The following is a 14,736-nucleotide window of genomic DNA, read 5'->3' as shown; positions in this document are numbered from 1 at the left end:
TTTGAGAAGTTTTTAATTTTGACAAAGTCGAGCTCGTAATTTTTTTCAGCAGCGTATTTTTGTGTCCTAAGAAATTGTTGTCTATTCCAAAGTCACAAAAATTTCCTCCATATTTTTATCTAGAAGTTTACGTTTTAGCTTTAAGCATGCAGATTTATTATCCATTTTGAGTTTATTTTTGTATAAGGTGTAATGGTATAAGTTGAGGTTCTTTTTTTAAATGGATATTCAATTGTTCCAGTACTATCTGTCAGACTGCTCTTTCATTCCTTAAATTACCTTGGGACTTTTGTGAAAATCAACTGGCCAAATGGATAAGGACTCTCTATTCTGTTCCATGACCTGTAAGTCTATCCTGAGGTCAAGATGACACCATCTTGATTACTGTAGCTTTACAGTAAATCTCAAAATCAGGTAGTATAATTCCTCTAGATTTTGTTCTTTTTTGAAAATTGTTTTGGCTATTCTAGGTCCTTTACATTTCCATATAACTTTGAAAATCTGTTTGTCAATTACTAGATAAATCCCCACTGGGGGATTATATTTGGTTCTTTAATTATAATTACTATTCTCTTCTCTTTGTTTTCATAGTTTTTTGTAGTTTTTTGAACACATTAATACTAGTTGTTTCAAAGCCCTCATGTGCTAATGCCTGTAATTTCTAGTCTGTTTCTATCTGGGTGGTTTTTTGTTCTGATTATGGATCACATTTTCCAACTTCTTGAGCCTCTGGTCATCTAGCAATGTTTACTGAACATCTGACATTCTGAATGCTACATCGTTGAGTACCTGCACTCAGTGTCCTTCTTTAACAAGTATTATTGAGCTTTGTTCTGACAGGCAACTAATTTACTTGAAAATCACCTTGATCTTTCTGAAGCTTGGTTCTTCAGCTTAGTTAGGACAGGTCTGGAGTAGCCTTTAGTCTAGGGTGAGATTAGCCTACTCCAAGCATGGCCTGGGATCTCTACCAAGTACAATTTCTGATTGTTGTTCAGTTCATAGATTCCTCAGTAGTTTTTCTTTCTCGGGTAGTTTTCTCATAGAATCTCACCCGGTGCATGCACAGCTTAGAATCTGGCTAAGATTCAAGGCGACCCCTGTGCAGATATCTAGAGCTTTTTTTCAGCATAGCTCTCTCCTCTCAGGTACTATGTCCATAAATCCAGATACCTCAGCCTTCCAGAACCTGAATGTATCTCTTCAATTGTGCAACAGCGCTGTGCACTTCTTACTCTTCTTGAAATGCCCTTCATTGTGCCATTCCTAAAATTTTGCCTCCAGTCAAAAAGTCAGGGAAATCACAGAGATATTTATTTCTCCTCTCTCAGGTATCTCAATCCTGTACTGCCTGTTGGCCAATATTTGAAAACAATTATTTCTTTTTTCTGTTGTTCTTTTGTTTTCCAGTTGTTTTTTGCAGGATGGCTAGTTGGATACCAGTTATTCTATCACAGCTGGAAAGGGAAATCTCCACTTACTTGTTCTAAGAGTTTCAAAGTTTTCGTTTTAGTACTTTATAGAGTTTTGTTTTGTTTTAAATATAATGTGAGATGAAGATCCAACTTCATTTTTTCCAAATGGATAAACATTTTCTCTGGCTCCATTTATTCAACAGTCTCTACTTTCCCCCCTGATTTGAGATTTCACCTCTACCACATAACAAAGTTTCATATATGTATGGATCTGTTCCTGAGCACTCAGTTTTATTTCTCTGGTCAATTTGTACATCCCTTTGCTGAAAGTACACTCTCAATTACTACAGTCTTAATATCTTCCAGGGTAAATCTCTCTTTCCTGTTCATCACCTTCAGATGGGCCTCATTTCTTCTTAGCCTTCACTTTTCCTTTTAACATTTTAGACCCATCAAGTGCTGTGAAAAATCATGTTGTAATTTGTATGGAATTGCACTGAATCTACAAATCAATATGGGGAAAATTAATGTTTTTATATTAGGTATTATGTTTCATTTTATATAGTATATCTCTCCATAATAAAATCAATCATTTGTAACATTTCTTATAAAATTTTGTAATTTTCCTTATACAGGTCTTATAATTCTTTGTTACATTTATTCTTTGATACACATATTCTTGATATTATTTTTAATGGTGTCCTCTCTTACATGACATTTCTGGTGGTGTGCAGCTGATATAAAAAAATACAACCTACATTTGTATATTAAATGTTGTGTCTAGCCACTGTTAAACTGTATTATATCTAGCAATCTATACTCTCAGCCTCTCTATCCACATTGCCGATACCTTAGTAAAAGCCACTATCACTTCTCAACTGAATAACTGCAACAACTCCTAATTAGTCTCCCTGTCTCTAGTTTTGCACCTCACTCTGAAGTTGCTATCTCTCTGGCCTTGTATATACTGTTCCTCCTCTTTCCACCTCTTCATGGTCAACCTAACTTCTGCTTTTTCTTTTAGTTTCTGATTATTGTCCTCAAACACTTGCAAGGCTAGGTTAACTAGTCTTCTTGTGTGTAGAATATCACCCTTTGCTTAATCTTCTTCCATTTCTTACTATCTTCAATTTTTCTGTGTCTCCAATTAAACTATAAACTTTGTGAGGACAAGCCTTCATCTTAATTTCCACATATTCCAGAACCTATCACAGATCTTCTGACATATGGGAGATCAATACAAAATTGTTCAATGAATATAAGAATAAAATCTCACTTAGACTTAAAAGACCCATTTGAAATGGTATTATTTTATGCCATTTTGCAGATCAAGAAACATACAAATCTGCATTTGTGACTCAAGAAATGTTAATCCATGCTACTACTTTTAGAAAGGATGTTCAAAATATATGATGTTTTATTATAAAAATAAAAATTTTTTGATTTTAAACTTGTTTTAAATAACCATAAAACTATCACCTACGAATGAAATAAAGGAGGTCAAAAAAAGAATAAAATGTCAACAGTCAATGGCAGAAAAACTTACAATTAAAATATCAAAAGTACGCTGATTTTTATTAGGGTAACTAACCATCTTGGTTTGCTTAGAGACACATGATTTTCAATGTTAAACTGGAGAGGTCTCAGGCAAACCAGGGGAAGTTGGTCACTCTAATTTTCATATTAATACAAACACATTTATACAAAATACATGTTCAGACTGGATATTTTTTAACTTTATGATAAAACATGTAAGAGAATATTTTGGACACATTATGTTTTTTGGGTCATGCAGATTTGTATTCAAAGCGCAGCATCACACCTTTATTATAAGCAAGTTACTTGGTGTCTTTGAGAATTAAAAAATATAAATATTTCCTGACGGCAGTATAAATCTTTTAGAAATCCCAGAACATACATTTTTAATGCAGAAACACATACCCAAGTTCACTTCCATTTCTTAAACACAAGTTTGTATTAAAATCCTTACCTGTGTTACTTCTTCCACACCAGTCATCTGGTACTTCCTCATCCTTTCAAATACTGAGTGATCTGCACAGCCTCCCTGTGGACCATATTTATAGGGATAGTCTAAAACACAAAGAAGAAATGTTATTACTGTCACATGTTTAGGTATTAACAATTATCTTATAAATGAAAATTTAACTGTCATAATTAATGAAAGCCATAAAATGCTTATTGGGCTCCAATGGGAAAGGCATTATGCTAGGCATCCTACTTTTAAAACCTGGCAGGTTCTGAAGTTCTCCTTCAACATCATTGGTCTCTAAGTTTTTGTCATATGAATGATTTGTGAATTCTAAAAAAGAACAATAATCATTCTTTATTCTGTGTTTAACTTTCCAACCTGTCCCACTTCAGATATATAGAGCATTTTAACATTGCAATTTACTTCATTTTGTAATTTATAACTTTCAGTTCAAACACATTAAATTTCTTATTCTGCAAATGTGCAAAGCTACCTCAACTTGAACTACAGTTAGGCAAATATAATATCATATTTGGTTTGAATTCCTTCAATGAATACCAACTAGTCATAAGGGAAAGTAACCTAGAAACATGGTCCATGGCATAGTAAAAGCAGACTGAGTTTAAATTTTTTCAATGTATAAGTCAAGTGAATGCTTTACAAAGCAATAACTATTTTATTATCACTTGCTTTCCCTTTATAATTAAACAGTGATTAATTTAGCCTTAACTGAATTGTTTCTATTTCCAGACAGCTGTTCAATTTAGTGTAGTCATTTAAAAGTTTATTCCACTCTCTCAAAGTTCACATACTTCCCTTGTTAAGGTTCTCCTTAGTTCGTGAACATATTTTATAATTCAATCTACTACACATAATTAAGAGAACTATCAAAATAAAATATCGAGACATGGGTTAGAGGGGAAGCACTGAAACATTCTTAAGTAGCATACAGTTATAATACATAGAATTATAATTAGAAACACTGTTTCTTAAGTAAATCTAGAACCTGAAGTGGACACTAGTGACCTATTTCACTGGAAATACTAACTAAATATCACAATACAAATCTAAACTGGCAGGTAGGAGGTTGGGGGTATGGACAACCTACTTACATTGATGTAACAGCTCTGATTTAAACATTAGTTTTTACCAGAGGTCAAGATTGCAACAGCTGTAAAATTCCAATCAATAAATGTGGAAGAAATGATAGACTTAGGGACTTCCCTGGTGGCGCAGTGATTAAGAATCCGCCTGCCAATGCAGGGGACATGGGTTCGAGCCCTGGTCTGGGAAGATCCCACATGCCACGGAGCAACTAAGCCCGTGCGCCAAAACTACTGAGCCTGCGCTCTACAGCTGGCGGGCCACAACTACTGAAGCCCGTCTGCCACAACTACAGAAGCCCGTCCGCCTGGAGCCCGTGCTCCGCAACAAGAGAAGCCACTGCAATTCGAAGACCGCGCACCGCGACAAAGAGTAGCCCCCGCTCTCAGCAACTAGAGATAAACCCATACACTCATCCTACCTTTTCTCCAACTGTCTTCTCCTACCTCAATTTCTGAAACCCCTTCTTAATCTCAGCTTCCTCATCCTACTTTCTTTCCACCACTCATCTTTTCAGAACATTCCCTTTAGACTTCAACAATCCTTTGACATCTCAAAAACCCTTCAATCCACCTATGCTACCACCCTGTTCACTAGTGGATATTCTCTTTCTCCTTATTCAGCTTCAATCCCATAGTCAATTATTATTATAATTACTCCACTGCATTTACCTTAAACTCCCTTGCCACCACCCCGTTCCCAACTCTCCACCAAACCCTGTTTAAATTCAGCTCTCTACCTATACTGCTCCAGTTGAATGGGGCTAGAGAAGCAACTGGTAACTATAACTAATTCTCATTCAAAATTATAATCTGTAACCTCAAGCAGTTCCTTTATGCCACCTGACAATGATAATGTATTTCCAGAGTCCCTTCTCAATCCTATTTCACTGTTTAACTACAGGCAGTCCCCGCTTTACCACAGTATTACAGGCAGTAAAATTGACCATGCAAGCTGAAACTATGCAAAGTGATCTTAATAATCAATGGGGAAAATTACAACTGCTCCATGACCTTCAAAATTTTTTGTCAAACTACTGAAACTCTCTTGTTATTTATAAATGTGTAGGGGAATTAAAAAATAAAATGATGATCTATATAGTACACTTTAATTTAAAACATTAGAAACATCAAGGGATTTCCCTAGTGGAGCAGTGGTTAAGAATCTGCCTGCCAATGCGGGGGACACGGGTTCGAGCCCTAGTCTAGGAAGATCCCACATGCCGTGGAGCAACTAAGCCCATGTGCCACAACTACTGAGCCTACACTCTAGAGCCCGTGAGCCACAACTACTGAGCCTGCATGCCACAACTACTGAAGCCCACATGCCTAGAGCCTGTGCTCTGCAACAAGAGAAGCCACCGCAGTGAGAAGCCTGCACACCACAACAGAGTGGCCCCTGCTCGCTGCAACTAGAGAAAGCTCGCGTGCAGCAACGAAGACCCAACATAGCCAAATTTTAATTAATTAATTTATTTATTATTTAAAAAAGAAACATCAAGAATTAGAATATTTAAAAGAACTAGTGTTTTGTTTCTTTGTAAATTGTATTTTATATATCATAAATTTTATATATGCTTCAAAATCTGTCAGCACAAAACTCTCCCAATAGAAAAAAAGGAATCGAGGATAAAATGCTTCCCATATACTTTCAAAACTTCTAAAAGAGCCTATTTTCCCTGGTCACCACATTAACTATGAAAATGGACAATAACATTTTCCCTCTAAAATTATGGACAATATAATCCCCATTTCTAGAAAAAGCCTTTGTTCAACTAATGAATAGGCCCTCATTGAGATGCTAAATCATAGATGCAACTGTAGTTCCCCTGAAAAGGCCAAACAGCATATTCTTTCACAAAGAATGAGTCATTGGCGTAGAATTCAGCCTATTTGAAACAAAGATCAGCTTTAAATCTATGGCCTTTCTTCCAGTTCCTCTGCATGCCAACCTCTTGCTTCTGTTTTGTTGTAGGAAGCACAAATATAAATAATACATATATTGTGATACCACCTCAAGCAGGAAATAGCTCTAGTTAACTCTCAATCATCCACTCCAGGAAGGGGGAATATTTACAGTACAGATCATCTGCCCAACAGATGAGTAAAACACCCACTTCTTACTACAGACTAACTAGACTAGACTTTACCTCCTCACTACTCCCAGCAAGCCATCCCTCCCTCAACATGACTGCCAGGTTAGGAATTTGACTGTAGAGTCCAAAGCTTCTAACCATCAAAACTTGGTGTAATTCCTCCAATGACACACTATGAATCACTAAATTCAATCAAATGACCCAACTTTTATGATATTCATTGAATTAAAAAGACAGTGGTTCCACAGACAGATACTGTACAAAACGTTGATTTGCTAGGTATCTGAAAGGTAGGTAGGTTGCGTCCTTGCCCATGAAAATGCCATTGACTCCCAAAGTTGCCAAAAATCCACAAGGACTCATTGAGACAGTAAAAAGACGAGCAGACTTTTTGTTTTCTTTAAGGAGAGATGATGAGTGTGGAGGAATGGACGGATGGGTCAAGCAGCCCCCAAATACCCTTCCCCCTTCCAACTGCAGTGGACAGAGGTCCCTTTCTCTCTAGTGCCCCTTTCCCCATCCCCCACAACCAGTCTCTGTTTGGGGAGGGTGGGGAGAGCAGGGAGAGAAGGGTATAGTATGAAGGACAGTAAGCTAAAGATGGTCCCCTTTTCAACATGCACTCACAACCCTGCTCTCCCAGGAAACAAACTCAGAGCTGGTCCAGGCATGTCCCTTCCCACCCCTGTTTTTTAAGAAAGGTTAGTGTTGGGGGCCAAGGGAATCACGGGTATCAGGTCAATAGGAGAAATGTTGCTCTATTATTCTGATCAGGAGACTGTTAAGTGCGTTAGGACAGAAACTGCCCTGTTCATCACTGTATCCAATGTATCTGAAAGTGTCTTGTACAGATTAGACATTCAAATAATAAATAAAATAAATGTATTAAGAAAAAAAATGGGGCTTCCCTGGTGGCGCAGTGGTTGAGAATCCGCCTGCCAATGCAGGGGACACGGGTTCATGCCCCGGTCCGGGAAGATCCCACATGCCACGGAGCGGCTGGGCCCGTGAGCGATGGCCTCTGAGCCTGCGCGTCCGGAGCCTGTGCTCCACAACGGGAGAGGCCACAGCAGTGAGAGGCCCGTGTACCACAAAAAAAAAAAAAAAAAAAAAAAAAAGAAAAAAAAAAGATAAGCAAGACCTAAAGGGCTATTCACCAAAACGCTAATGGTGGTGGATACACTTCATCTTCTACTTAATTCACAAGCAAAAATGTCTATTTTATAGTCATTTGATCATCAGAAAAAACAAAAATATTTCCAGCTTTAGAGGAAAAGTAGTTTGGAATCACCAAATTTTAGAAGAAATAAGAAGTATTAATGATCTACATACTCACTTTATAACATGAAGAAAATGGCACCCAGAAAAGGTAAAGTTACTTACTTGCATAAGGTCACAAAGCTATTCTAAAACTTCATCCTGATTTCCCTTCAAACTACTTTCTCATACAAATGCCATGCCTCAGTTCTGACACATTACCTCTTGTGCTTCTTTCTTACCATTTCTCCCACTAACTTGTGTGATCTTAAGCAAATGAATTAAACTCTGCAACAGTTTTAACTAGTTGATCTACAAGGTCACCTTTTTTTTTAAATATTTTTTCATTTTTTGGCTGTGCCACGCAGCATGTGGGATCTTAGTTCCCCAACCAGGGATCAAATCCGCACCCCTTGCATTGGAAGCGCAGAGTCTTAACCACTAGACCGCCAGGTAAGTCCCCTACAAGGTTGCCTTAAGCCCATGATTCTGCAGGGGAACAAAATTTGCCACCCCATGTCTCTCTCTAGCATAAGGATTATTTTAGACTGATTATTTTTAAGAAACAGAAGACTCAGGAAGTCTTTCTTTTTACCTGCCCTTTAACTGCATAGAAGAATTTAGATAAAGGGCCTAGTTCAGGAACAGCACTATCAACAGAGAGAGATCCACAAAGAAAATGGGCTAGGTGTGGCAGGAGGAACTTGGCAGGGCCCAGAGATCAAGTCCTCTCTGTGTCCCCTTGTCCCTGCATGGCAGAGCAAACATTTGTTTACCCAACATTTGCTTTTCCATATTCCTAAAATTTTTTTCCTCCCCCTTGAAGTACCAAACCCCAGCTCCTTCTCCTCTCAAATGCCATATAAACCTCAATTGCCTAACTGGGGCCTCATTTTTCTGATGGAGACCTCGTACATACATAATTAAATTTGATTTTCTCCTTTTAATCTGCCTCATGTCAATTTAATTCTTAGACCAGCTAGAAGAACCTAAAAAGGGCAGAGGGCAATTTTCCTTCCCCAGCAATTCTAAACCTCTCTAGTTGCTGAAAGCAGTAAAATCCACATCAGTGGATTACTAGTCTAATGTTTGAATATAAATATAAGATAACAAGATTGCTTATGGAGATTATCTAATCTCCAAATTTATAATCCATGAACAGAATTTAACATTTTTATAATAAATCTTTTATCACAATGTAAAGCAGCTCTTTATAGGACCCAAGTCCTGGACTAATGTCCTCAGGCACACTCACAAGGTCGCTAGCATAAACATCAAGCATTGAATTGTGCTAGAAGAGATGTGAAAGACCTAGTTTTACTGCCTCTTATCCTTAGTACATACACACATATATAATCAATGCTACTTCTACTAGTTTTTCTGTAACTCATCACTCACAAAAGTTGAACCTAAAATGTACAAATTTACTCTATTTTTCAGTAGGGAAGATAGCCACACTTCTGCAAAATCAACAATGATACCAAAAATAAAGCCTTAGCTTTCTCCTAATCTTTTTTTTTAATCCTCACAATAATTATCTTTACCGCCATTAAGTCCCTTGACTTTAGCCACCTTTAAACAAGTCTCTAATAACTTACAATGTAACTAAAAAGTACTGGAGTAAAACCCAGGAAACATGGATCCTTGCCGTGAAAATATCTTGCCCAAGTTGCTTAAGACTCTTTAGGCTTCAGTTTCCATCATCTTCAAACCTAACATTTAGAACTAATTCTAATCCCTTTTGCAATCGTACTAAAGTTACAGAATTCTATTGAATTCAGAACTACATCTATCTTCTGGTCTACTCCAGAAAACTCTATTTTCCATGAACAGTTTGCTGATGAGGTATGATGAAGAAACAATGCCCCCCAAAAGAAAATCCCTATTTTTTAAATGCATATGCTTGTGAAGTCTTAATTTAAAACTTTCAAATTCATTCTTCTTACTACTACATCAAATGTCTATAAACTTTTTCCAAACTCTCAAAACATAAGACTTGACAGTATAATGACAACTTATTAAAAACTGCATCTTTAATGCAATATTCAGATGTATAATGAATTAATTTTCTTATTCAATCTATTTGTAAAAATATCTCAAACACTGCAAAACACAATCATGAGATGATATTTCTCGGAAAAAAAGGAGAAAATTCCCAAATATAATTTTACTTTCTAGGATGAGTTTTAAAGCTGTTTTACAATATAAGAGCTTTGTTATTTTTAAATAATCTTATGTTTCTGAAATGATCATTATGCAGCCAAAATATTTTCTATTTATGTTTTTAAATAAATATATACACAAATATATATTGGGTTGGCCAAAAAATTCATTCAGGGTTTTCCGTAACATCTTACGGAAAAACCTGAATGAATTTTTTGGCCAACCCGATACATACGGTAACCAATCAGAAAATGTCTTGATCTAAAGTGTTCTCAACTTGAGTCTTATTTACATAAATAAAACAAAATAAACTGTGATTGAATAATATGAAAGGGCTGGGCATATTTTCTCCAAATTCTGCAAAAAGAATTAAACCCCTCACTGTCTCTTTTTAATCTGTTTTTAAAAATGTGTTCCCAATTAAACATCTCACATTTCTAATTAAATATTTTTCAAATAGCTACCATTTCTCACAGGCTTCTCAACTTTTCTTCATTTGTGCCTGTGAACTATTTGGAGAAATTATATTTCCCTAGAGATTAACTCAGAAAAAAAAAAAGCAAAAACAGAGTCAACAATGCCACTAAATTCTTATATTTCTTTTAAATACTGCCACTTTGCTTAAGAAAATTAAATATTTAACATCAATGCTAAGTAAAATGTGAATTAAAACATACAGTATAGACATTAACCAATAAACTTGTATACTCTATGGGAGTTCTGAAGTCATGGGCACTTCCTATCATAGTCTTAAGCCATTCTGCTACTGAATTATCAATCAGAACACTCCATTCCTTAATCTTTCCAAGTGTCTACCACCGTTTGTCACAATTCCATACACATAAGCACATTTCCAAGCTCAGACTGGACCTTAAGCACATACAGAAACTTTCCACGATAATCCTCAGAATTTCCTGGTACCTCTGGAAGGAAAATGTGACAATCTAACAATGTCAGATTTGAACAATGCTAGTCATTATCAATACTTTCCAATTCAGTTCTTCCTTTCCTCTTTTCCTTCTATCCTTTGTCCCTCCTTTCCACTAACAGTGACACAAAAGGAGTTGGAAGTCTTAGAGACTATGACAAAACTCATTTACATCCACAACTTCAAAAACACAATATGAAACTAATTGATTTTTTTTAAGGTTTATTAAAAGCAATACCCTGAAGTTTCACAAATGAAGAGGCTTCTACCAGAAGGAGGCCTTCACCTTGAACTGGTTAAGTAAAATTTAACAGTATCAATTTTTCAGAACAAGAAATAAGGGGTCTTTCCATTGAAGCACAAGAGAAAGAAGCGATAAGTACAGTTACGGTTAGCACACAGACTGAAAGTAAGAGTAACCTACTATTGATACAATACTATGAGGCACAGGCAAATTCAAGCTCTTTGGGCTTTCCTATACCACCCAAAGGAAAACAAATAATCTGAAGTGAAAGAATAAACCTAAACACTCTTACTCTGCGGCTTCAAGTATTTACTTAAAATATCTTTTAGTTCAGAAACAAAATATTTCTTTATAAGTACAGCATGGGAAAATTACTTAGACCTTTGCCTCTCGGAAAGGTAGTATACAAATGGGTGCAAAGTTTCACTATGTACAACTAATGATTCCAAGCAATCATACAGTCAGTCATTCCTAAAAGCTATTCATATTATTAAGACTAGCAGTATAGTTTATGGGACAATGTTTTCCCCAGTTTCTTTAAAATAAACTGGGACAAGAGGCAGAGGACTAAACAGTGTTCTTACCCTGTCATAATTGTTCACACTTCTATGTCTTAGAAGAGAGTGTTTTTTACCACCTAAGTATAGAATTGAACAAGTATGAATTTTAAGCTGATAACTAACTACATGTAGTTATCACCTTCACATCTAACTGGATATCAAAGCATCTAGAAGCTATTAAATATTTTCACTGAAAACTGTCTCTATGTTCTGGTACAGCCTCAGAAGCCATTCCCTAAGGTTCTCCAGAATATCAGTATCATTTTCCATGGTGGTTTCATATATTCATGCCTAGAGTTGCAGAAACAGTATTAAGAGGAGGGTAGCCAAATTCTCATCAGGATTCCTATCCAAAGTTGGCATGCCTCCCCTATCATTTGCTTCCGCTGAAAATAACAAATACAGGGACACCAAATTCACTCAAGCAAATACACAATGATCTAAACAGCAATGCAGTACTTTAGCTGTAAAAATAAATTATTGGCACTTAAGCAAATTATATGAAAATAATAATAATATTATTATTAAATAATAAAGGGACATCCTCTCCCTTTTAATTAGTTGTGAAATAAAGTATCCATTGCTAAATATGTTAGAGAAAGAATTTGGATCTAAACAGCAATAGATGCAAATGTGTAATTTCAGGGAGGCTTACAGATTTCAGAAAAGACCCAGAAATCCTTGGAATAATGGCAGTGAGAATTTACAGCTTTCTTCCAAGAGTGAAGCAAAAGACACATGGTTAAGAACATGAGATCCACAATCAAGTGACATAAGTTTTCTAAGGCTTAGTTTCCTCATCTATAAAGTGGGGATAATATGTGTGCCTATATACCTCACAGGGTTATTGTGAAGAATCAACAAAATAATGTAAGCAAAGAACTTTATATGATGCTGGTTACACATCAAAGAGTAATAACTACTTGTACTACTACTAATACTATTAGAACCTTAGGTATTCTACACAGAGAGGTTAAAGGGCCAATTAAAAGTAAATTTAATCTAGACAAATATGTTGTTTCACTTACATGTGGAATCTTAAAAAAAAAAAAAAGAAAGAAACCGACTCATAGATACAGAGAACAAACCAGTGGTTGCCAAAGGGAAGGGGAGTAGGAGACTGAGCAAAATAGGTCAAGGAGATTAAAAGGCACAAACTTCCAATTATAAAATAAGTAAGTTGTGGGGAGGTAACATACAGCATAAGGAATACAGTCAATAATACTGTAATAATTTTGTATGGTGACAGATGTTACTAGACTTATCGTGGTGATCATTTCATAATGTATTTAAATGTCAAGTCACTATGTTGCACACCTGAAGCTAACATAATATTGTATGTCAACTATATTTCAATTTTTTAAAAAAAGTAAATTTATCTAGCTATCCTCTAGAAGAGGGTAGGCAAACAACAGCCTGCTATCTAGATAAATGAGTCCTTTTGTTTGGCATGAAAGCTAAAGATGGTTTTTACCTTTTCAAATGGTGGGAAAAAATTAAAAGAATAATATTTTGTGTCATGTTAAGATTACATGAAATTCAAATTTAAGTGTCAGTAAGTTTTATTGGAACATAGCCATGCTCGTTCATTTACATATTTCCTATTGCTGTTTTCATACTACAATGGCAGAATTCAGCTGCAACAGAGCAAATATGGCCCACAAAGACAAATTATTTACTATCTGGACCTTTACAGAAAAAGTTTGCCAACCCTTGGTCTAGAATCTAGACTAGAGCAACTATTTAAAAACTAAATGGTTAATACATGGGTGCTTTCCTTTTGTAGTTAACTTGACAGATATTCAGATAGTTTTTCAAAAGTAACTGTCTAAATCTGCAAGCATTAAAAATTCTGTTTAAGGCAATTGCTTCCCATACTCTTATCCTCATATCATTACATTTCCATTTACCAGAAGTTACAAACAAAATCAGTCTAAACATTGCTGTTTTTAGGTTCTAACACCACTACTGGCATGTAATAACAAGCAGAACGTGAGAAGATCTCCTTACCATGAATATATGTTTACCAAGACAAGTAAGAGTTAAGCACTGAAATCAATGGTAAAGTTAAATGCCAAAAGGAACAGAAAACTAAGTTGTATCCAATGTCACTGATTTTGCAAGCTAACTCATCACCTTTGGGGAAAAAGAACAGGTTGAAATAAAGGAAGATATTTGAAAATTACCATAAGATGCAAAGTGAAAGAAATGCAATTATATGATGAGGAAGAAACAGAAGTATGAAAAAAGAGCAGAACATTCTTAAACTACATACAAGTAGATAAGAGAAGAAAGGAAACGAGAAAGAAGACAAAACAACAGAAATCATAAAAGGCAGAACAAACACAGTTGAAGATACTTATAAGACATACAAAGCAAAGGAAAATGTTTGATTACAATATCATGGAAAGGAAATCATCAGTTCAAAATCTATCAATCATTTCTTCCTCTCCTTTCTTTCCCAAAGGTCTTGGTTGATTTTGAGAAAACATTATAGGGAAAATGTTGCAGGACTTTACTAAGTATCAGTGAAGAAAGTGCTGCAGAGATAAATGATATCTGAAACGTTAAAGGAGCAAAAGAAACAGAAACTGCAGTTAGAGAACTTATACACCCTGATAGGGGAGGTAAACCTGCAAAATGATTAAATTACTCAGAAAATTACAAAGTAACATACAAATGAAGTAGATGATAATTCTACTGGCAGAAAGAAAGGCAGGCAAAGGAATTCATACTCTAGCTTGTGAAGGAAGACTGTAGCTTGGAGCTTGAGGAGAGTCTGAAATACCAGGAGGGGAAATTGGAAAAGGAATCAAATAGGGATGAGCAAAAATGTGCACAAGTAGCATTAAAGAATTTATGATTTAACAAGTAGCCAAAATCATAAATGTAATCTACCTAGAATAATTATGCTATTTTCTATAGTAATCGAGCATTAGAGATGACAAGCAGTTGGACAGACTTAAGTACAGAAACTGTC

At 35.7% G+C, this 14,736-nt stretch overlaps 1 protein-coding gene across 1 annotated transcript in view; it reads right to left on the bottom strand.

The window, feature by feature from the left end:
- Positions 1-14,736, bottom strand: part of ADAM10 (ADAM metallopeptidase domain 10) — a 111,439-nt gene that overhangs the window by 52,530 nt on the left and 44,173 nt on the right. The window contains exon 5 of the mRNA XM_059056235.2: positions 3,406-3,506. Coding sequence (XP_058912218.1) covers positions 3,406-3,506 — 101 coding nt within the window. The remainder of the gene's footprint in view (positions 1-3,405; positions 3,507-14,736) is intronic.

Source organism: Kogia breviceps, chromosome 3, assembly GCF_026419965.1.
Source record: "Kogia breviceps isolate mKogBre1 chromosome 3, mKogBre1 haplotype 1, whole genome shotgun sequence".
Classification (NCBI taxonomy): Eukaryota; Metazoa; Chordata; class Mammalia; order Artiodactyla; family Physeteridae; genus Kogia; species Kogia breviceps.
The sequence above is the reverse complement of the archived record's forward strand: the minus strand, read 5'-3'. Positions and strand labels throughout refer to the sequence as shown.